At 38.9% G+C, this 24,903-nt stretch overlaps 2 protein-coding genes across 6 annotated transcripts in view; one reads left to right on the plus strand and one right to left on the minus strand.

Moving 5' to 3' along the window:
• VTI1A (vesicle transport through interaction with t-SNAREs 1A) overlaps positions 1 to 8,266 on the minus strand; it is a 373,769-nt gene extending 365,503 nt beyond the window's left edge. For all 3 annotated transcript variants that reach the window (XM_011927869.1, XM_011927867.1, XM_011927868.1), the window contains exon 1: positions 7,806 to 8,266. In XM_011927869.1, the coding sequence (XP_011783259.1) occupies positions 7,806 to 7,899 (94 nt within the window). In that variant the 5' untranslated portion in view covers positions 7,900 to 8,266. The remainder of the gene's footprint in view (positions 1 to 7,805) is intronic.
• Positions 7,727 to 24,903, plus strand: ZDHHC6 (zinc finger, DHHC-type containing 6). Of its 3 annotated transcripts, none has more exons than XM_011927865.1 (11): positions 7,727 to 8,127; positions 9,676 to 10,155; positions 11,719 to 11,810; positions 12,985 to 13,144; positions 14,640 to 14,801; positions 16,823 to 16,876; positions 20,742 to 20,909; positions 21,929 to 21,970; positions 22,686 to 22,831; positions 22,918 to 22,964; positions 24,296 to 24,903. In XM_011927865.1, exons 2-11 carry the CDS (start codon positions 9,889 to 9,891, stop codon positions 24,397 to 24,399), a joined length of 1,242 nt encoding a protein of 413 aa, XP_011783255.1. In that variant the 5' UTR covers positions 7,727 to 8,127; positions 9,676 to 9,888; the 3' UTR covers positions 24,400 to 24,903. The 3 variants fall into 3 exon arrangements, with proteins under 3 accessions (XP_011783255.1, XP_011783254.1, XP_011783256.1); XM_011927864.1 differs by lacking the exon at positions 7,727 to 8,127 and adding an exon at positions 8,312 to 8,566; XM_011927866.1 differs by lacking the exon at positions 7,727 to 8,127 and adding an exon at positions 8,312 to 8,566 and having other exon boundaries at positions 11,731 to 11,810.

Below are 24,903 nucleotides of genomic sequence, written 5' to 3' on the forward strand. Positions count from 1 at the left end.
GGAAGGAAGGAAGGAAGGAAGGAAGAGGGAAGGGGGGAAGGGAGAAGGAGGGAAGGAGGGAAGGAAGGAGGGGAGAGGGAGGGGACTGAACTAGATGACTTTGGCAATACCTACCGACACTAAGTTTTGGTAACCTGGCAACATTTACATGTAATTCCCAAAAGAGATTCATTCTGCCCACCACAAATGACATCCCCTTTCAAATAACATGTTCCTAGGATTCAGACCTTTGTGACTAAGGGCTATCATTAATGTACATGGTGCTCTGTGTTTAATACTATTATAGTCAATCCTCAAAACAACCTTTTTGAGGTACTATCACTATTCCTTTCTCAAGCCATTAAATAAGATCAGAGATGTTAAATTATTTCCCAAAAGTTCAACAACTAATAAACAGCAGAGTTGGAACTCTAATGGGGTGGGTCTGTTGTCCTGAACTGAGCTCTTAACTGCTATATGTATTATATAAAATGTACTATTTAATATATAAACAAAGTTTCCCATTGTTTTTCTTTTTTTTTGCCTATAAGCTTGATAAGTGCTGATGTACATACACATAAGTCTTAGGTATGTACGATCTTTACTTTCCTACTCAATATATTTTTAATTAGTTTTTTTTTTTTTTCTTTTAGAGACAGGGTCTTGCTCTGTCACCCAGGCTGGAGTGCAGTGGCATGATCACGGCTCACTGTAACCTTAAACTCTTGGGTTCAAGGGGTCCTCCCATCTCAGCCTCCTGAGTAGCTGGGATGACAGGTGCATGTCACTATGCCCAGCTAGTTTTAAATTCAATTTTATTTTGCAGAGATAGGTTTCACTATGTTGCCCAGGCTGATCTTGAGCTCCTGGGCTCAAGTGATCCTCTCACCTTGGCCTCTCATTTCCTAGTCAATATTAACAGAAGTGCTTAGTGATCATACACACACAAGTCTTTGCATAGTGTAATTATTTCTTGATATTTACAGAAGTGCTTAATCAGCACAGAACAACCTCATTAAAGTGAAAGTGTCAAGGCTCACTTGAATTCAGTTACTTGTACCTGTCTTTGTGCAATGTAGATATGTTAAAATAAAACTAGCAGCAGCAATTATGTATGTACTGAGAAATGTGGAGTCAAACCACTAAGAGAGGAACAGATAATTTTTAAATGGGTATATTACTGATGCTACCCTGTGTAACATGGTATAGAATGGTCAGTTTTGAAATAAAGCAATTCTAGAATGATCCATCTGATAATGGATTAGCGTTGGAGATACTAGCATGAACTTGTGTTTAACATACTATATATATAAATGATTACATATGCAAATGCTTGTAGATATGTTCATATACATGGCTTAGTAAATACATGTGAATTTCCTTGCTCTGTCAGCTGAGAGGTACCAGAAGCAACAACACCCCAGGAGTAATGGGCACACCTAGTGTCCAGATCTTGGTTTCTAATACCCTTCTTTAATTAAAGGAAACAGGATTCCTCAGAGAAAGGGCTGATTCCAGCACTGAAACAGGAAATAGAGAAAATGATCCTGGAGTATCTTATACTATCAGAAAATAATAAAGTCCTTTAAAAAAAAGGAAAGAAAAGAGCCAAAATGATGGGGGTATATCAAAAGGACACAGAAGCCAAATGAATAAAAGGCTCCCAATGGTCAAAGCTAAAACAATTTGAGCAACATGAAAATAAAGTAGTATTGGAATATAACACAAAGGATAAAATAGATATCTATGAGCCCATACTGATGTAAATGACTGAATAACTAAATAAATGAATAGATAAATCTCTCTTACATAAAAAGAATTACAAATAATTTATGTAATTACTTGGCTTCAAGGAGGTAGAGCATAACTCTCCACTCCTTAAGTATAGGCTATGCATATATGATTTTCTTCCAAATAATATGGAAAAGGGAGGGAAAGATTAACTTTAAGTGGAAAAACCTGGCAAACACTACCTCAGCCAGGTGATAAAGGTTAACGTCAGTAGTGGTAAGTCATGTTGACAGCATGTATCTTGATATGTGGTGAAAATGATGCTTTACCTCTGTGGTCCTCCTCCCCAAAACCCAGAACTCCAATCTAATCATGAGAAAAACATTGAGCAAATCCCAGTTGAGGGATCCTTCTAGGAAATATCTGACCAGTACTCCTCTGAACTGTAAAGTCATCAGAAACAAGGACAGTTTGGGAAACTGTCATAGCCATGAGGGGCCTAAAAAGCCATGAGCACTAAATGTTTTATGGTATCCCGGATTGGATCCTGGAATAGTCAAAGGACATTAGGTAAAAAGCAACCAACAAAACACAACAAAATCTGAATCAAGTATGACCTTTAGTTAATAATAATGCATCAATATGGGCTCACTAGCTGTAACAAACGTACCATATTAACATGATGTTAATCATAGAAAAAACTGGGCATGGAGTATATGGGATTCTCTGTACTATCTTTGTGATTTTTATGTAAATTTCAGACTGTTCTACAATAAAAAGTTTATTTAAAAAAAAAACTGAAGCCATTACTTAGGTTGACTAAATTGACCAAATATACATATAGACAACATACAAATATATAGATCTATAGATGCATACACACACACTTGTTTATATGAATGTATAATTATTCAAAGATGAATACAACTCCGTAAATGCTTTTTTTTTTTTTGAAACAGAGTCTCACTGTCTCCAATATCGCCCAGGCTGGAGTACAGTGGCGCAATCATGGCTCACTGCAACCTCTGACTCCCTGGTTCAAGTAGTTTTCCTGCCTCAGCCTCCTGAGTAGCTGGGATTACAGGCATGCACCACCACGCCCAGCTAATTTGTGTATTTCTAGTAGAGACGGGTTTCTCCATGTTGGCCAGGATGGTCTCGATCTCCTGAGCTCATGATCTGCCTGCCTTGGCCTCCCAAAGTTCTGAGATTACAGGTGTGAGCCACCACGCTAGCCCTAAATGCTTAAATTTTTTATGAGACATAACTGGGCCATCAGTAACCGCTGAAGACTATCTTCCCTGTACGCTCAATTGAAAAAGTTGGACCTTGCCCAGCAGCTCACAAAGCTGATTTTGAAGTAGCCTGAATCCTAACAAGGAAGAAACTATTGTAGCAGTGAATTCCCGAATTAGGACTGGAACCAGCCCTTCAATTGTAACCCTCTAGAGCAATAGAAATATAAGGCAAGTCACACATGTGATTTTAAATTTCCTTGTAGCAGCATTTTGTAAAGTTTTTCAAAATAAAAAACCTTAAAGTTAAGAGAAACAAATAAAAATAAAAAACGTTAAAGAGAAACAAGTGAAATTAATAATTTTTTAGTTTTAATACTATGTAACCGCATATATCTAAAATGTTATCATTTCATAGCAACAGCCACATTTCAGGTGCTCAATAGCTACATGTAGATATTACAGCTCTAGAGCCAAATATATTTTAAGCAAACCACAGTATATCATGAACAAAAGCCAACTTTTCTGAATTATTTCACTGCAATCATCTTGTAAAGTCAAGAGAGAATCACAGAAGTGTGTTTATGCCTTCATCCACATGTGGCTAAGCCTAGATGGTCTAGACAATCCTCCAGGGCTTGGCACAACTAATCCAGTAGACTCAGGTATTTCCTTCTGGAAAGGACACCTGCCTTGTCCGACTCCACTTTGACTTCTCTCCTCTGACTGCCCCCGCTGGGATACTGGGTTCAAAGCCCACTTCCAAATTCATATCTAAAATGCCCTAATCACTTATCTCCTTTCAAATGTGTTCATCAAGAGAAATTGACCTAATTCTAGTCTAGGGACAGAAAGGAAGCAAGAATTGAAGTGTAAGATTTAAGACTTCAATTAACATGACAAAGTTGGAAGATCGGGGTCCTGGCTAATCTTACCAGCTGTTGTCTTCAGCAGCAGCAGTAATATCATTAATGGCTAGTATATCACGCATTTTCTGTGTAAGAACTGTGTTAGTGTGTTACATGCTTTATTTCACTGATTTTTACATTACAAGGTTTAAATTATTACTCTGTCATCCCCATTCTACAGATGGAGGAGACAGGCCTAGAGAGGCCAAGCAATTGTCCATGACTGCACATCCAGTAAGTAGCAGAACTAGGGTTCTAAACAGATCTGATGTCATGTCTGAGTCTGAATCATTTTGCTGTAATACTTTCTTGGTACAATTTCTTGGCACAATAAAGTGACAGGATTCACAACAGATCATTCCCTCTCTGTGAATGGTAAAGTAGGCAACGAATTCCAAAAAGATTACCTTAAGATTCTTCAGGAAGCCTACTACATGTAATAGAATCCTTGCACCAAAGGAAAACATTCCCCACTTAAGAATTCACTCCCATCACTAGAGGAAAAGGAACTTCACAATAAAGTACTAACTATAGTTTCTGCTCATCCCTTTTCCTTACTTTCCCACAGAACTGTAATAATTAAAAAAACAATTTTCAAATATAGTGCCATAAGGGTATTAAGAAAGAACTCACCCATCTCAGTTCAATTGCTAAAATTAGTTAAGATTCAAACACTTTAAGAGCAAAATCTCTTTATTGTTTAAAAAAATCACAGAGTAATCAGATTTCTTTCTTAAAATAAAAGTTTTAAATGTTCACTCTTCTGTTCTCTTTGGAAGCAATACTTTAACACATTGTAACATGCACAGCACAAAGTTCATTTCAATAGATCTACCCACTCTACTTGAATTTAAGTAAGTTATTATGTTGAGGGAATGAACTGCTTTGGCTGGAAAGTTTGCTCCAATTTTTATCCTTCTTAACTCAAGTAAATTATAGTTCACCTCCTCTGGGTCACTTTTAGCCAAACACTGCACTTGCTAATGATGCCCAGAGAGAGATTATACTTACTTGTCATCAAACTATTTTTGCCATGGTTATATATATTAATGTCTGTTAATCTACAGACATACATCTGAAATTCATAACTACATGGATATATTTTTCCTCTTTTTCTATTTATCAATTGGAAATAGATTATAAAAGGGGTAAGCACAAGTCATTATTAAGATGGCAACCACTGCATTTTTAAGAATTATGATTAGGCCAGGTGCGGTGGCTCACGCCTATAATCCCAGCACTTTGCCCAGGAGTTTGAGACCAGCCTGGGCAACATGGCAAAACCCCATCTCTACGAAAAATATAAATAAATAAATCCAAAAAAAATCAGCCAGGCACAGTGGCTTGTGCCCGTAGTCCCAGCTACTTGGGAGGCTGAGGTGGGAGTAGCCTTGAGCCGGGAGGGAGAGGTTACAATGAGCTGAGATTGCACCATTACACTCCAGCCTGGGTGACAGAGCAAGACCCTGTCTCATAAAGAAAAAAGAAAAAAAAAGAATTATGATTATTCAATAATATAAGTCAGTAAGCATTTTTCCAGAGCCAGCAATGCAGTCTCCTTTCAACTGTAATGTAGCTCCTGTGTTTGGGCCTTATATAATACTACAGCTAAGGAGAGGCACAGTTTTTTAAAATGTATTTATTTGTTGAGATGGAGTTTCGCTCTTATCACCCAGGCTGGAGTGCAATGACACAATCTTGGCTCATCGCAACCTCTGCCTCCCGGGTTCAAGTGATTCTCCTGCTTCAGCCTCCTGAGCAGCTGGAATTACAGGCATGCGCCACCACATCAGGCTATTTTTGTATTTTTAGTAGAGACGGGGTTTCTCCATGTTGGTCAGTCTGGTCTCGAACTCCCGACCTCAGGTGATCTGCCCGCCTCGGCCTCCCAAAGTTTTGGGATTATAGGCATGAGCCACCTCGCCTCACCCATAGTTTTATTTTTAAGGTACTGAATTCAAAAAGTTTCCTTCTATGTGTTAAGAATTGTTACATTAAAATATAAAGGCAAGAGAAAAACTGTAACACGATCTGTTTTCTTGGAAATAGTTTTTACAACTTTGCATCCAAGGATGATTTTGTTACCTTGTAAAACATCTTCCCAATATAAAAGCTAATAACCCAAACAAATGTTTCTACTGCTAAAACAATTACAATTAAAAATGAGTAAAACTCTAACTGGAACCACAAGTCCTGATACTCTGAGGCTCTGGGACTCAATTCAGAGGAAGTAGTCTCCAACAATAACAAAAATCAAGAAGATCTCCGGCAGTGGAGAAAAGCAGAGCTGAAGAGAAGAGGCGAGGTGATGCATCATGAAGAGATGAGGCCATCAGCCACTTTCGACACAAAAATCTCTGAGGCAGCAGAGCTTGGTGGTATATACTACCTTGGTTCTCTCCTCTTGTTCCCTCACTTGGACTCATAAACCTCTTTAAGACATCATCCATCTCCTCCAGAACTAACTGGGGACTTCAGGAGATGAGTGGGATGTAAGTTCAGAGATCCTGGCTTCAAGCAAATATCCCTATTAACAGAAAATAGGTGAGGGGAAGAAAAACAAAGAAATAAGGGAAGAAAATTACTTATAAACACGTAATTTTGGGGGGAAGTAGGGAAAGGGAAAGCGGAATGACAACTTAGGTCTGGGAGAAATTATTGCTAGTACCAGGACAACTGGGCAAGTGAAGTGCCCACCAATCCACAGATTAATGACACCCCCCTTTCTACACTTGATGTCCTGGAGCTAGGGTAAGGACAAGCCTAGCAGCCAGATGATGGTTCAGTTTCCCTAACAAAACTAAACAAAAATGTAAAAACCTTTTCTGTGATTAACTACTCAAATCTGTAGAGAAAGATAATCCCCAAAACAACATTTTCCAAACCAAAGTTACAAAAGATCATATTTGTATTCACCTGCTCATTCACTTATTTTTCTGAGCCCCTAATAAGTAAGCACCAAGCAAATCAGACCCAGCTCCCACCTTCACATAGCTGACAGTCTAGCATAGAAAATCAGATGTGCTAAAACACAAAAGCAAACCCCAAAACAAAAACACTTCCAGATGGAAATTTGTGAAATTTTTTAAGTGTGAAAAATTATCTTGTACCAACTTTTACATAAAACTGGGTTATACAATAAATCCCCAAGAAGGATGAGAAACAAGAAATGGGGATGGGGGGGGGTATGAAAAATACTAATGCTAATACAGCAACTAACAACAGCAAAGGGGCTTTAAATACGTGTTTTAAATTTAATCTACCTAACAACCCCATGAGAGAAGTACAATTTTCCCCCATTTATAAGAAGAAAAGTTGAAAGAGACTAAGCAGTCTGCTTAAGAGGCACAACTTTTATTTTATTATTTTATTTTATTTATTTATTTGAGATGGAGTTTCACTCTTGTTGCCCAGGCTGGAGTGCAATGGCGAGATCTCGGCTCACGGCAACCTCTGCCTCCCCAGTTAAGAGGCACAACTTTTAAGTGACAGAGGTAGGATTTGAATCTAGGCACCCTGATTCTTACCTCTATTTTGCCGCACATAATTATAACAACATTATTACTAACACAACAACGCCGCTGTAGATTGTAGATCCATCAACTACGTACTTCCATTCATTTTCTTTGAATACTCACATCTCTAATTAACAAACGAAAACATTAAGACTCTTAAGACGTTAAGAAACGTTTCCAGGTTATACAAGTTACAAGGGAGTGAAGTCGGGATTCGAACTCATATGGCTCAGATTCCGAAGGCTCTTTTCACGGCACCCCATACTCGAACTTGACTCTTTACCCTCAACCAAGCCAAGTACTATCCCTCCGGGGAACAGCTGGCACCACCCACTCCAGCCTCGCGCCTCACAGACACACTGGTTCGGGCGGCGTTCCACCGCCCGCACCCTCCCCGCTCTCCCCAGCACCCTCGCCCAGTCGGGCAGAGCTCTCACCAGGCGGGAGTCGTGGGACCCTCGCAATCTTGCTGGTGATCTCTGCAGTGAGCACCGCGAAGTCCTGCTCGTAACCTTCGAAGTCGGATGACATGACGGCTCCGGAACGAGTGACCCAGGCCAAAGCCTAGGTCAGGGAAACGGCCTCGAGGGGCAGCGAGGGACGCCGCGGCTTAGGAACCCCGGGAGGTGCCCCCGAGAGCAGAACGGAGAACCGGGAACAGCTATCAACCCAGTCGCTTCCTGGTTGTTCGTCGCGATCTCGGTTCTCCGGAAATTGGGTTGCGTGCGTGCTTTATTTTCCGCTCCGTCTTTAAGATAAGTAAGTTCGCTAAGGAAAAGCGCCCCAATTAGTAGCCCCCCTTAAAAAGCGTATGAAAATATGCAGGTTCTGAGGGATCACTAGGAGCGTTTTTTCCCCCTTAGTGTTCTGGGAATCTGCTCCGGATCCCCACGCTACAGATCACAGGAGCTTGCTTCCGGAGGGAAGTTTGAGGCAGCGAACCTCCGGAAGTGACACTAACAGAGACTGCGCAGGGGCCCTGAGCGGGAGAGTCGGGACGAGGGCGCTGGCCGAGAGGCGCTCGGCTTATAGCAGGTCCGGCACTCCAACCTTTCGCGGCCAGGGTTTGCTCTCTGCTTGTCCTGGACTGAGGTGCCCATGACGGAGTCATCCAAGGAGGAAACAATCTGTTCCGGGTGAGCCCAGGCCGCCCCGGATATGCGATGGCTGAGGAGCGGACACCAGGGACCACACTGAGGTGGGAGTCAAGGGAGGGAATATAAGCACGATTTTGGTGGTCCTTGCCCCACCAGAGTAGGAGCCGGCCCTCCTGAATGTTGAGACCAACCTGGCTTACTAGGATATTTCTTCCTTGGATGAGGATTTATTTCTAAGCCCTCTGCTCGATGACTCGGGCGGGAAACTGAGGCACAAGTCAACAGCGTCTGCTCCGTGGTAGTCTGTATTATCCATGTAGCTCAGATTTTCTTCCAGATCTTCGGATCCTGTCCAGGCAGAGATGCCCTTTCACAAATCTCCCCCGAGCTCTCCGTCCTGCCTTCCGTTTCCCTCGCTCCAGGAGGCACTTCCTCTTCTTTCTTCCCTGGAATCTTCTAATTCGGGTTCTTCTCCTGTACTCTTCTGGTCATAATTTCACACACCACACACACTCTCGCTGTCTCTCTTTCCCTCCTTTCCTTGCGTGCTCTCTTTGCTTTCACTCTCGCTCCTTTACTTTTGGGCCAGATTGACTGTTCTCTTGATGTTTGGGTGACTGTTCTCTTGATGTTTGGGTGGCGGGATGGGGGAGGCTGCAGGCAAATGGCATAGACCATGTCTGACTCACACTTGGCTTAATTCAAGACTTCATAAGAGGCAGCTTAGAATTTCATAAAGGGAGTTCGTTGACTTGCCTTCTATTCTGGTTCACCCGTTTGTGACCTTGGTCTAATCACTCAGCCTCTCTAAGCCAATTTCTATTCTGTGAAGAAGGAAACTGAATTAGATCAACCTTAAGGTCCTGGTTCTCGGTTCTAAAATTCTTTGTCTTCTCAAACTATTCACTAAGCGTTGGATGGTGACAGTCCCCTGACAAGCTGAGAAGGAATAAAAACAACTATTTTGGAATCATGTATCCAGTTTGCATACCATTCAAACTTGTACCATATTTTAGATAAGTTAAAAGTAATTATTTTTGCCATTTGAGAAGATATGCATCCCAAAGTGTAGTGCACTTGTGAGATGCTGTGCTGTAGGTGTTTATTGTAGTTAACAAGTATGATATGTAATAAACGGTTTTTTGTGGGGTTTTTTGTTTGTTTGTTTTGTTTTGTTTTTAACTGAACTTTCCTGTTTTGTTTTCTTTAGGTTGGGTTTGAGACCAGGATACTGGATTCTCCTAGTTAAGATAAAGAGCTTTGGGTGCCTGACAGTGAAAATGGTGTAATCTGCGTAACAGTTCACAGCTTGAAGGCATGACAGTTAAAGAACACACATGGACTTGTGGCACATGGAAATGTGCACACAGAAAAAGGACATCTATAATTCTTTAAAAGTAGGAAGGCGTTCTTCCTCGCCAAAATGGGTACATTCTGTTCAGTTATCAAGTTTGAAAATCTCCAAGAATTAAAGAGACTGTGTCACTGGGGTCCCATCATAGCCCTCGGTGTTATAGCAATATGTTCTACAATGGCCATGATTGACTCTGTGTTGTGGTATTGGCCCTTACATACAACTGGAGGAAGTGTGAATTTCATCATGTTGATAAATTGGACTGTCATGATTCTTTATAATTACTTCAATGCCATGTTTGTCGGTCCTGGCTTTGTCCCTCTGAGGTGGAAACCGGTAAGAAAGATTCTGTAAGACAGTGAACTTTAATGATAATCACATATTTGGTTTTTGCCTTATCTGCTAGCGAATAATACCAAACACAGTTGTAAGTGTATTACTCTAATCACTGATCATTTAGGCTCAGAGACTTTAATTCATATCTGTTTGAACATATTGATCCAAAATAGCATTTTCCAAAGCAATTTTATTGAATATTTGCTCTGCATTAAAAAAAAAAAAGATGGAGGTGGGGTGGGTTCACGGTCAGAAGTTCAGGAAACATCACGTATCATACACAGTGAGGCTTGGCTGTAGGACCTTTTTTCATGTCATACTTTAACATCCCTTAGAACTGAGAAAAACGCTTTAGAAACTGCTGGTTTAAATCATAAAGTTTTAAAATCATTGCACTGAAAATTTAACATTGGGAAGTATAGTCCAATTCCACTTATAGCTTAAAAACTACTGGAAAGTTTATGCTTATGAATGTCCATGTTTCCCGCTAAGGGACATCACCTGATGGCTTGTCAGAAAGGCAGAATCTTGAGCTCCACCTCAGACCTACTGAATCAGAACCTTTATTTTAATAAAGTGTCCAGGTGATTCTTAGGTATATTAAAGTTTGGGAAACACTGGTGTATATCGTGTGCTGTGTACTATTCGAAATGAGTACAGGGAAGGGCAAGACACGATTTGAATTCTGAAAGAGCTTATAACCTAAGCAAGAAACAAACGCACTTGTGCAAATCACTAAACTATAAAGTAGAATGTGTTGGGTGCTGTTAAAGTTAGAAGAATTGAGCATTTTCAGTTGGGGACCTGAGGGAGGAGTGGGAATTTCCAAAGGAGATGGGGAAGAGGGCATGCAGCTTGAGAGAATGGTGCGGGCACATATTCAGAAGCAATGGACAGCCCTGTGTGACTGGGGAAAGACTATGTAGTGCAGAGACAGCTGAAACAAAGGCAGATCGTGACGGTCTCAAATACATGAGAAATTGTAGACCATAGAGAGTGTTAGGAATTTTCAGGCAGAGTCTGACACAGTCAGAGTTGTGTTATAGGAATGTTATTTTGACAATACACGGTTTGTGCTAAGGAAAAACTGCAGTAAAGGAAACTAGTTAGGAAGTGATTAAAATGATTAAAGTGATAAAAATGGCCCAAGAAAGGGGTGGTGATGGGTAATGTCAAGGAGGGAGCAGATTTCAGTAAGAGTATCAACTCATGCTTAACTCCTCCCTCTAAAATACCTGCCAAGTTGTCAGAGGCCTTTTTCTGAACTCCTCAATCCGCTAAGATTTGGGGTGAGTAGAACCAACTAGTGACATTGAATTTAGGTGGAGCACAGGGAAGAAACATTTAAAAGGACTTCTGCGTAATTGGGAAAGTGATGCTGCTCTTACCAGAAAATTGTTATTTAAAAATATAAAATATTTTTATATATCCTCAAATAAGAGGACTGGAAGTGCAAGTTAAGATTCCCTCCTTCCCCTGTCTCCCATAAAAGAAAATCATACCTTAGGAATCATACTTGGGTTCATGTATCTGATGCATTTTTGTTTCTGTTTTGCTGCCAAGGAAATTTCTCAGGATACCATGTATCTCCAGTATTGCAAAGTCTGCCAAGCATACAAGGCACCACGTTCACATCACTGCAGAAAGTGTAACAGGTACCTGTCTTTCTTGCTGTTCAGAGAGGATTGATCAACTAATTACTGATGTTTTCATTGTTCCTTCTACTACATTGGTGCTACTTCTATTCACTGCGAGGTTGCCATATTATAAAAAATACTGTCAAAATACTTGTGTCCATAATCGCCATTTTATACTTAAATTATCCAGATAATGAATAGATTTAATTCTTCTTTGTTACAAGTGAAAAACTTTTCTAGAAAAATACAGATTTACTTTGCCTCTTGTCCTGTAAGAACAAGGGAAAAATTATCCTTTAAGTTTGTTTCCATATATCAAGATTAATTGTGTTAGTCAGCTGCCATCTGGGCTAACTTTAGAATTGTTCTGAGTCTAAATTATAAGGGAGATCTGCTTTCCCCATTACTTATTGACAAACATTTATACTTTATAGAAATCTAATAATCCAGGTGCCTATCATCACAAATGTTTTAATATCAAAAACTTAATCAGAAGAAAACTATTAAAAATGTGAAATAACCTGCAACCTCTTTTAATGAACAGCTATAATCACTGATTAGTAAGAAATTTAGAGAACTGTTGAAAGCAAATAAAGTTTTGTTTGAGGTCAGAACATTGTCTTCTATCAACAGTAAGGAACAGATGCACGACAAGACTTTGCTTATTATACCATATCTTATATTCTGGAGTTTGCTTGCTTAGCTCAGAGATCCACTAACTAAAGGATACTATGAGAACAGGAAGGAAGTTACATGTGTCTGTCTGAGTCCATTAACCCCAGTGGAGATTTATAAGGGATTTGTTGAGTCTATTATAGGTCACTTGGGTCACTGCACTTACAAGCTGGAAGAAAACCAGGAACCATGCTCATTTCTTTATAATGAGCATTATAAAGAGACCCTCTTTCAGTGGGTCTCCTGACTTCTTTAAACAAATACTTGTAGCAGACATCTTTTCCTCAGAAGCTGTTAGAAAGCCTGCCCTTTCCTGTGTTGTTTAGGATTTAAAAGGAGTCACTGTTCATAATTGTTTAAAAGCTCATAAAGATTTTTCTTTCTGTTCCATGAAGTATAATTCTCCCGTAGCTCATGGACATGCTGGATTCCTATTTGCTTGATCTTTTGAAGACCAAAGTTATTTAAAGTAGACAGGATTTTCTGCCTCATATTTTATGTAAATTTTTCTTGTTAGATGTGTGATGAAGATGGACCATCACTGTCCTTGGATCAACAACTGTTGTGGTTACCAAAATCATGCTTCGTTCACACTGTTTCTCCTTTTAGCACCGCTGGGTTGTATCCATGCTGCTTTCATTTTTGTGATGACTATGTACACACAGCTTTATAATCGGGTAAGTGAAAATGAAAATGTTTTGTTATAAAATCAGCCATGCCAGGTTAAATGGTAGTTACCAACATTTAAGAGTTTCATTTGGAAATATGCTTTCTGTGATTTAGTTGGGGAAATAGAACTTTGTTTTACTGATATATGGGTTCCTTTTTAGGAAGCATTAAAACTTAAATTTTGAGATGAGGAAAGATTATTTCTTCTGAAAACTTACCTTACATGCTCTAGATGAAGCTGATAAGTATTTTAATACTTTATATGTAATTTGTTAGACTTCAGACTTAATAGTTATGGAAAGAATAGTGAGAAGAAAAAAGACAACACTAGTGCTTCCTGCTTCCATCCCATTCATGTGGCAAGTTGTAGTTCTTTGTTCATTTCTGATTCTAGTGCCCTGGAAGGTGGCTCATGGAGCAGATCTATACCATAAAATATAAACAGATTAAACCAGCAAGAGATCAAGTTGATTTATGGGCAAGTAGTCATGAGATAAAGTTCAGGGGACACAAACAAAACTCCCTAAAGAGGCCTTGGAAGTAAACGAGAAACACACACCTGATGGGACTGCCAAACTGTAGAGTCTGTCTTTTGGGGAGGGAACAGCCCATATTTAATCTGCAAGCTCGTGATGTTTGGAAATTCTAGCCCAGAACAATCTGAAAATCTGGATTTTTATGTGAAATCTCTTGATTTTTAAATGTTGGCACCTAATTCTGAATGTTGAAACTTTATGCAGGCCAGGGAGCACACATCTGTGGCCATATTTGGCCTGCATTTTATCAGTTCTTCACCACTGTTTGTAAAACATGAGGGAAGAAACTACTGAATCCTAGGCAGCGCTTGTCACCGTGGAAGAATACTGCAGCGTAGAATAGCAAGGAGAAGAGAGAAGACATAGTTCTGGTTTAGATTAGTGTCTAGTGTTGTGTATGCATGTTGATGTTGGTAAGGTCTCCTTGACACCTACTGAGGAAACAACAACAACGAAAAGTGACATTTGAGAACACTAAGAATGATACCCTGCACATCGGTCTGAGCTCGTTACAATATTAATTACAAATAGCTGGCCGGGCGCGGTGGCTCACGCCTGTAAGCCTGGCACTTTGGGAGGCCGAGGCAGTGTGGATCACAAGGTCAGGAGTTCAAGAGCAGCCTGGCCAATCTGGTGACACCCTCTCTCTACTAAAACTACAAAAAATTAGCCAGGTGTGATGGTACATGCCTGTAGTCCCAGCTATTCAGGAGGCTGGGGCAAGAGAATCGCTTGAACCCGGGAGGTAGAGGTTGCAGTGAGTCAAGATCGCGCCACTGCACTCCAGACTGGGCGACAGAGTGAGACTCCGACTCAAATAAATAAATAAAATAAAAATAGCTGTGTTTGCTTTGGCCACAGGGCCATGTTGTCATCTCTTTGATCAAGTTATTTTACATGTCACAGTAGGGTCTGACCAGTTACCACAACCAAATGTTTTGTGTGTGTGCTGTTGTTGTTGCGCTAGCTCTCCTTTGGCTGGAACACAGTGAAGATTGACATGAGTGCAGCCCGGAGAGATCCTCTTCCAGTTGTTCCATTTGGATTAGCTGCATTTGCTACCACCTTGTTTGCCTTGGGATTAGCTTTAGGAACAACCATAGCTGTTGGGATGTTGTTTTTTATCCAGGTAAGCATCTCAGTTACCTCTAGTCAAAAGTGTCAAGTTGTTGGGACTGATTAACAAGAAAGAGAAAGACTGTTATGTAAGTGTGCAGTATGAAATGGAAATTATTTTTGCTTATTTCATTTAGGTAACTAATCTCCTGTGTATTCTTCAGATAATTTTGATTTAATTTTGCCAGAATTTCTAGGTATTAATTTAGTTTTTCAGATGTTAACTTAGAGTTAGGTAAGTTCTGGAGCACGTCAGAATTGAGAGAGCACTTCTCACCTGTACAGTCTCTCTTGCTCTTCACCTCCACCCCAATAGAGGAGTCTTACTGTTTTCCCTTCCCGACAGATGATTAATTCATTGATTCTCAAAAAGGTTAAGTGACTTACCCAATGTCACCCATTCATGTACTTGGTAAACATTAATGTTATTTTATAATAGTATCTATTTAATAATAGTAGTAATCATAATATAGCTAACATTTATTGAGCACTTATTATGTGTAAGGCACTGTTTTAGGCACTTTACATGTATTAGCTCATTTACTCTCCATAACAGCCCTATGATAAAGATGCTATTTAATGCCTACACTGATGAATCATTCTGCTAATTTCTAAGGCTACAAAAATGATAATGAAGAGGTAGCTGCCCTTAGGAACTGACAGTTAATATTAAACAGTTAATCCAGGGCCGTATGTCGTAGATTTATGTGCACAGTGCTATGAGAGGACAGAGGAGGACCTGGCTCTGAAGGGACCAAAAACCATTCTTTTTTTTTTTTTTTTCTGAGATGGAGTCTCACTCTGTCGCCCAGGCTAGAGTCCAGTGGTGCGAACTCAGCTCACTGCAACCTCTGCCTTCCGGGTTTAAGCAGTTCTCTGCCTCAGCCTCCCAAGTAGCTGGGATTACAGGCGCCTGCCACCACACCCGGTTAATTTTTGTGTTTTTAATGAAGACAGGGTTTCACCATCTTGGCCAGGCTGGTCTTGAACCCCTGACTTTGTGATCCACCCACCTCGGCCTCCCAAAGTGCTGGGATTACAGGCGTGAACCACTGCGCCCGGCCCAAAAACCATTCTTACGACTATTGCATTCACGTAATTCATTCATTGATTCATTGAAGGCCTACTGTGGGCCAAGTATTACCCGCTAGGCCCTTGGAATGGAATGAGGACTCCTGGGCCAAGGCTGTTTATTTTTGTTGTTGTTGTTTGTTTGTTTGTTTGTTCGTGTGTTTTGAGATGGAGCCTGGCTCTGTTGGCCCAGGCCGGAGTGCAATGGCACGATCTCGGCTCATTGCAGCCTCTGCCAAGGCTGTTTCTAACATACTACACTGTCTCTCTGAAGGCACAGCTAGACTTTAAGGGAACTCTTGGTTTTAAAATAATCTGGTTTTGTTTATACTTTATTATCATCTACTAGCCTGGGACCAAATTCTTTGAAAAATTTTCCTCAATGCCTCTAATTTAGAATCGTATTAGAAATAAACTAAGATCCTATAATATAAAAGCCTGTATATGTGGAATCAGTCATATCTAGGAAAATCAAATAATAGAATAAAGACTGAATACATTCATTATTTTTAAGGCAAGTGAAATATTGAGGTTGACTGAAATGAGTCACTGTTACTTCTCATAAATAGATTAATCATAAATGTAAAGTTAGTTAAAAATAATGATAAAAGATTTTAATAGCAAATTACAATGGATTATATCAGTGTTTTATTAATCCTCTCCAAACCTTGCTCTGAAAATAGTACTTATGACATGAAGTTTGATTAACATACTAGATTCAGATTTGATTATGGATGGGTGTAATCATTGTTACGGAGAGGTACTGTGGTGCAGTAGTTAAGAACGAGGTCTTTGGAGTCAGATGGCTGACATGGTAATTGTGGTACTTAACCTCTGTTTTCCTTGGTATCTTTATCTATGGAATGGAGTAATAAAAGCTGTCTCAGAGAATTATGAATATGATAATATTAAAGAAACCAAGGTCACATTATTAAATTTTACTATCTATCATTTAATTTCCAGATGAAAATAATTCTCAGAAACAAAACTTCTATTGAGTCATGGATTGAAGAGAAGGTAAATTTTAATAATTGTTTCTTCAATATTAAAAAAGTATATTAATAAAGGACTGGTAAAGTCCTCAGTATTAATAAAGTCTGTTAATAGAAAAGTGCCTGAAAGTGAAAACGTGGCTGCCAAATGGCTACCATAAGTCATTTGCATGCCACATAAAAGGTGAATATAGGAAACATTTTTATTCATTCTATAACTCCCACAGAAATGTGCTTCTCATACACCCTGAGTGGTTGCAGAGGCCTAAGCCACACGTCAAACCATCTGTTCGTTATCTGTTAGACTAGAGGAGAAAGCAACCCATTTGGAAAGGAGCTTCCACCCTACCAAGCTGCCATCAAGTTTTTCTCAATGTTTTAGACATTCAGTGAAGCTCCTTACGTTTAGCTCATCACAGACCTCACAGCCTCCAATACTTCATGCTGTCCATTGTGATTCTAGTGTGAAACACAAATCTGACTACCCTGCTCCCTGTTTCAAACTTCTCAGAGCCTCACCATTCCTGTGGCAGAGGTTGAAACCCAAATACCTGCAGGGTCTGGGCAGATAATGTCCATGAAGGGGAGCAAGCCTGTACACCAAAGAGTTGCCTGGCAGACCAAGCTGATTGTTGCCAGAGGGGAGTATTCACAATTTCCAAATTACAAAATAGGGAGAAGGATAGCATCGTTTTATGTCTTTACAAATCTTTTTAGTGTCTGACTTAAGAGAAGACAGTTGGATTCTCACTTCTGCATTCAGTCTGTTGAGATCATGTTGCTTCGATTGAAGTATGTGAAGATCCAGCCTCACACAGATAAGTAGGTGGAAAAGGATAGAGTATTTTAATAGGCCTTTTACATGATAATAGTGGATGTTCTTCCATATTACGTTGAAGACTTGACAGGTGATATTTCTTATCAGTAAGATTTGTATACCTTTTTATTTTAAAACTCATCAGCCTATCTTGCTCTTTGAATGAATCTTTTACCAATATGTGGTTTTATGTAACATCAGGCATTGGTCATTTGGGAGATACTGATTTACTGGGTTATGTAGATTTTCCAAACGTTAAACACCTTTCATTATACAGTATCCCAAAACCGCATTCACTTATATCAATATATCAGTTTTATAAGAAAAAAATCCTTAAGTATTGGAAAGCTGTCAAGCTCACAGTGGTAGATGCAAGTTTTTTGTTTTTTTTTTAATTCTAATATGCATTTGAAAGCCTTATTTTTTTTACTATCAACCCTGTCAGTCAATTCCCTTGAAGTGACTGCCTGACTGTTCATTTTTGAGAAAATGTTCACCAAGTACTAAAGTCCAAATAACCTTAGTTTGCTACATTACTCATTCTTTCAAGTAAAAATAGTGTTACATTAAAGAAGCTGGCTCTACAGCTTTTGTTACCTTACAGCTTAACAGCTATTTTCCTTGAGATGATTATTCTACTTGGGCACACTTTATGTATACTTCTCATTTTGTCACACAGACTGGTAAAAATAAAGAACATCTCCTTGAGAATTGAGATTTAATGTTTAAAAATAACTTTTACTGCTTCATCAAGGACGTTCTTACATGAAATTGCTCATAATGACTACCAACACAGTTTGGTGCCACTGCCTTGGTTTCTGCTAAGATGCCAACAGTTTTATTCACCATTGCAAATGTCAACACAACAAAAAGACAAGTAACATTTCAGTGTTATTATGAAAATAGCTTGGCCTTAATGACTAGCAAGAAAAAGTCTTGAAAACTCAAAGTGATCCTCAAAGCATGCTTTGAGAGCCACTGATGTACAGGTTTTAGGTGTGAGCTTCTTAGCTTCTACATAAATAAGACCTTTTATGACTTCTTTTTTTGTTTTTTGGCGACGGAGTCTCACTCTGTTTCCCAGGCTGGAGTGCAGTGGCACAATCTTGGCTCACTGCAACCTCCACCTCCTGGGTTCAAGTGATTCTCCTGCCTTAGCCTCCCAAGTAGCTGGGATTAAAAGATGTATGCCACCATGCCCAGCTAAGTTTTATATTTTTAGTAGAGACAGGCTTTCACCACGTTGGCCAGGCTGGTCTCAAACTCCTGACCTCATGTAATCCACCCATCTCGGCCTCCCAAAGTGCTGGGATTACAGGCATGAGCCACTGCCAACTTCTGTTTATCTACTTCTCCTGCCTCATTTCCTACCCTTTTCTACACTGTCTCTCACACTTGATACTAAATTACTCATAGTTTGTACATCTTATGCTTCCATATCCTTTCACATGTTGTTCCCTCTGCCTAGAATGGTCTTCACTCTTGTTTTGCCTGATTTCTTGCTTCTCAAGACTTAATTAAGGTATTGTTTCTCCCAAGGACCCTTCCTGGACACTCCCTAGACTTGGCTAAGTACTTTTTGTTTCCTTTGTTCGCTTTTCCCATAGCATCTACCACACCCCTTCGTCACCTTTTAACACACAATATTGATAGAATCCTAACTTCATTGAGTGTTTCTGTTAGGCAAAGACATGTCTTAGTCATTTTATAAATTACTCTTATATTTACCAGTTTTTCTTTGTAAGTAGCCTAGATCTCTGTTCTTTGAAATTCAGTCCATTTTGAAGACTCTGAAGCTTTTGTTTATAAAAAAGAAAAAGAAATTATTCTTTACTTTCTGGGGAGGGTGAATTTATATAATTTAGTAGATTCATAGGCAGTATAGTTTAATAATTATTTTAGTAAATAGTTAACTTTAATATCACTTAACAGATAATTGCAATAACATTTTCCATAAAACATTGTCCCCTGATAATCAAATATTTCAAAATATCATTTCTGATAAGCACAATAAATATACTGACATTAGATTAACATTTTTTAAATTATTTTTGCTAATGACCAAGGCTCCTTATAAACCGCCATGCTACATTTAGAAATTAATTCAGATGAGACTTGAGTATGCTCAATGGTATGGCCATACACTAGAAATTATTTCCGAATTGGCACTTTATTGCTGAGTAAAAAATTCAAACAAATGACCATATTAAATTTATAGGAAATTTCTAGAAATTACCAGGTACTATATACAACAAATTTGAAGGGTTTGTACACAAATTGTTAAAATAAATAATGTATCTTTGTACCACTAGGTGTCAGTGGAACTTAAGAAATCCAAAGCCAGTTTATTTCCTTAAGTTAAAACTAACAATTTAAATGCCTGGAATATAATTTATGCAAGCTGAATAGTTATGTACATGCATAACATGTACATATAAATGCATATGTAAATGAGTGTGTATACATGTGTGACAGTATAAAAAAGAAAGAAGATCTCCGGTATATACCTGCTAGCTTTAAAAAATGTTTTTCATAAAACAACTCTCCTATTACACCTTTCCTGGCCATTCCCATGGGCATCACTGCCACCCAGGATATAACTGTTACCTTCTGATACAACTGTTACATTCTGATGCACACCACAGAACAGTTCTGTCTTGACTAAAACAGTTCCATCCTGAATAAACCCTTACCTTTCTCCTGAATCTGTTTATCAGCATCCCTTCTATATACCTGAATTGTTTTGTATTGCTGAACAACCAGGAGCATTGAGGACTTTTTATATATGAGGTAAAGTTAGCTGACTCTTTTAGTAAGCGTTTATGAGTGCTTGTTCCTAAAGAAACCCTGTCAGATATTTCCTAGGTAATCGTGTACAAGGTTGGTGTTCTATATCAAGTTCTTCCTGTACAGTGATGAAGTTGTCTGTTGCTTCCGTGTACACTAATATTACAGCGAGGAGGAATTACTTTTATGAATGCTAGAAACTTGAGAAATAAGTGTTCTCAATAATATATTACTGAAGGCCACTTAGACAGAGGCAGTGGCCATCTTATATCTTTGTTACCTACAGGCTAAAGATCGAATTCAGTATTATCAACTAGATGAAGTCTTTGTTTTTCCATATGATATGGGAAGTAGATGGAGGAACTTTAAACAGGTATTTACGTGGTCAGGGGTCCCTGAAGGAGATGGACTTGAGTGGCCAGTAAGAGAAGGCTGTCACCCATACAGCTTAACAGTGAGTATTTTTGTTAAATAGCCCTTCCTTTTTGCCTCACCTTCTTTCCCTTAACTCCCCCTCAACTCAAGTGACATTTTGTAGTAAAATAAATAATACGAATGTTTTCACTCTGTCAAAATGAATCTAATAATTCTAAATCTCTCCTTATATCATGTCTCTCCCTTTATTTCAGTATCTCCTTAACTCTGTATACCTGTGAGATAAAGTCCTGCTCCTTTAACATAGTTTTATGAAATCTGACCAAAAATTACCTTCCAACTTACGGTATCCTATGAATTTCTTATACATTCCTGTCACCCAACTTTGCCCACAATTTTTTCATCTTACATGACCTCCACTCTATCTAAAATTATTAAGACTCGGTCCAGTCTTACCTCTTCCATGAAGTCTAACTTACCCCCGTAGACTCATCTGAATTTGGCATTTAATCACATACTACTCTGTGGTAGCTCATGAAGTCTCATTTTTTTATTTAATTCTGGTACCTTATATCTGTAATTTCATAAGATTCTAGGACAGAGATCATGAGTTATCTTTATTTCTCCTATTATATCTAATATAGTGCTATTTAATAGTAGCTATGTCAAAATAAGTTATAATGATGACCTTTATTCATTCATTCATTCAACTTCATTATTAAATGTTCTTCATTATTCATTTGTAGTGTGTCTGCTATGTCTCTACAGAATCAGTGAATCTCAGTGTTCTCACCTGAGAAGCTTCATGAGGGCAGAGAATATACTCCCTGATCCCTGGGCCACAGTAAGCACTCTAGGAATATACACAGATGAGGACATTAGAGAGTGAAGAGCGAGAAGAGGACCTCGCTCTCAGCCCCTGGTTCTTAGCATAGGGCCTTTTTTCCATGCTAAAACAACCTGTGGCCTTTAAATTATCAGCAACTTGAAATGCTGGAAAATTGGGGGTTTGCCGTATCACTTTGACAGTTGATGAGGAAAGGCTATTTTTCAACATTGAGACAAGAGATTTCATTTTTTTCTTTTCATTTCTTCCAGATAGAACAGTTGAAACAAAAAGCAGATAAGAGAGTCAGAAGTGTAAGTACTTCTTTTGCAGTGGTAATTGTTTTTTTCTTTTGTTAGACTCTGTACTTCCATACAGTTTTTTTAATTGGCTGACTAGAAACCAATTGTTGGCTTTTATTAAATAGTATTCCTTAATACATTTGTTGAAATTTGATGCAGTTAACTTTTGTTTTTATTGAAATAGTTGGGACTAGAGGTTGGGAGGAATTTAGTCAATTTGTATTGCCAACATAGGAAAATAATTATCCTCAATACAGCTCCTTAATGTGAAACCTATCCTTACAATTATGTTGTTGGATATGATGGCCACCAGCCATATGTGGCTGTTTTATTTAAATTTGTTAAAATTAAATAAATTTAAAAATTCAGCTTCTTATTTGCATTCACCACATTGTAAGTGCTCACTCAGTAGCTGCATGTGTCAAGTGCTGCTGCATTAGATAGCACACATACAGAACATTTCCATCATAGCAGAATGTTCTCAGCCCTGCTCTAACTTTAATTCTTAGCTATGGGCTTCAAATGAAGAGTAAGAAAAGCCTTGAGAACTAGAAACATCAGTTGCTTCCCAGGGAAGGGGATGGGGAACTGGGAGGTTCCCCTAGAAGGGGAACTAGAAGGCTTGTCACTGGATATTTTGGATCTCCCTTTAAAATTTGAAATTCAGACTTAAAACTCAGATATCATGGGTGGATATTTAAAGGTTTCTTCTGATCACTGATGACAGGTTCGCTATAAAGTAATAGAAGATTATAGTGGTGCCTGCTGCCCTTTGAATAAAGGAATCAAAACCTTCTTCACAAGCCCCTGCACTGAAGAACCTCGAATACGGCTACAAAAAGGGGAATTCATTTTAGCCACAAGAGGTTTACGGTAAGTAATAGGAAGTACTGCATTTCTTATTCGATGACAAAATCATCTAGCCTAAAAAATTAACTTTAATCTTTTAAATATTTCAGATACTGGTTATATGGAGACAAAATCCTTGATGATTCCTTTATAGAAGGTATGGAAATGGAACGACATGTTTAAAGGACAAGACTATTAGCAATAATTCCAGATTTTACAAGAGTAACTTTTATAAACCAATCATGCCTAATGCATTAGGGGAACTGCATAGAAGAGCATATCACTAAGCAACAAAAGGAACCTCCTTATATATTTCTCTATAGCGCTTGTATTTTTCAGGTCTTTTTAATGATAGCTAACATTTGAGCTCATAACTATGTGACAAGTACTTGTATAAGTGCTTCCCTTAAGGTGTAAAAGTCCCCAAAAGACTTGGAGGTAGGCACTATCATTTACATTCTATTGAGGGGACTCTGAAGCACAGAGAGACAACTTGCCCATAGCTATGCACTGAAAACAGATGGAGCGAGGGCTTAACTCCAAGTAATCTGACTCCACATTCTGTGCATCAAACTCCTATACTATTTGCTCCCCCCACCTTGAATGAGTATTTCTCTTATTATAAAAACCAGTAGATTGAAACTTTGCGTATTTTTTTTTTCTCTTAAGTTTTATAGTTGTTTCTTTTTAAAGTTAAGATTAGCTCGGGGTGTTCTTTAAAAAACAGTTGGGGTTAATCATAAATTAACCTCTTATGACGGCCGTGATATAGAAATGTGTATGTTAGGCCAGGTGCGTGACTCATGCCTGTAATCCCAGGACTTTGGGAGACCAAGGCAGATGGATTACTCGAGGTCAGGAGTTCAAGACCAGCCTGGCCAACATGGTGAAACTCCATCTCTACTAAAAATATAAAAATTAGCCGGCATGGTGGCATGCGCCTGTAATCCCAGCTGCTCCGGAGGCTAAGGCAGGAGAATTGCTTGAACCCAGGAAGCGGAGGTTGCAATGAGCCGAGATTGTGCCACTGCACTCTAGTCGAGGTGACACAGCGAGACTCCATCTCAAAAAAAGAAAAAGAAATATGTACGTTAGAAAAAGTCTAAAAAGGAAATTTACAAAGACTACAAGAAGATAGTTCCCTGGAAAAGATGTAGTGTGATGGTGTGCCAAAAATACCTTTCCTGATCATACACATATAAGTAAACACCCATACTGAGTTCCCCCTGACTCTAGTTAGGAGCTGTCTTTAACCACATTAGTCCCTGTTCTGGATCATAGAATTTGGGAAATATCTGTTCCTAGCTTGTAATGAACATTTAAAAACCTTAATTTTTTTCCTCTTTAAACTGTGCTTATATTAGATAGCAAAGAGGGGAATAAAAGTCTGACTAAAAGCTTATTAATTTGAAGTAATAGGACTTACTGCTTTCAGTAATGTCACTCATCCATCAGACAATTTCACCTCAATTTCGTTTTCTCCCTCAGGTGTTTCAAGAATAAGGGGATGGTTCCCTAGAAAATGTGTGGAAAAGTGTCCCTGTGATGCAGAAACAGATCAAGCCCCAGAAGGCGAGAAGAAAAATAGATAGCTGCTGTTAAAATGAAATTATCCTTTAAGTCTGCTTAATTACTTGAAAATTGTACATATTACTAAAGAATTATGCAAAGAGCCTACTCTGGTTAAGATGTTCTTTTCCTCAAAGGTGCCCTAGTACCATGATTTAAATATTTTTATTACCGTTTTGAAATGGAGAAGCCATTCTGCATATGCCTTTGATTTCCTGCCCCTCTTTACCACCTCTTCCTCCCCCGCAAAGGAAAAACATTTCACCCAAGTAAGTTAGCGGCATTTTCTCTAGGATTTTCTTATGCACTGCACACTCTGGACCTCACCTGCAGATACAGTTCCCCCCTTGCCAGGAGCATCTGCATGTGGTACTTCTCTTTTCCCTCAGTTGGTATTTCTTATATGATATTCTAGATACTATAGAACTCAATTTGTCAGATTCAGTGTAAGCTCAGATTTTGTTACCTGTCTTTTAATAATGCAGATTTTGTCAAATCAAATAAAGATCAATGGATGTTCTGTATAA

Source organism: Colobus angolensis, unplaced genomic scaffold (assembly GCF_000951035.1).
Source record: "Colobus angolensis palliatus isolate OR3802 unplaced genomic scaffold, Cang.pa_1.0 Scaffold75, whole genome shotgun sequence".
Lineage (NCBI taxonomy): Eukaryota > Metazoa > Chordata > Mammalia > Primates > Cercopithecidae > Colobus > Colobus angolensis.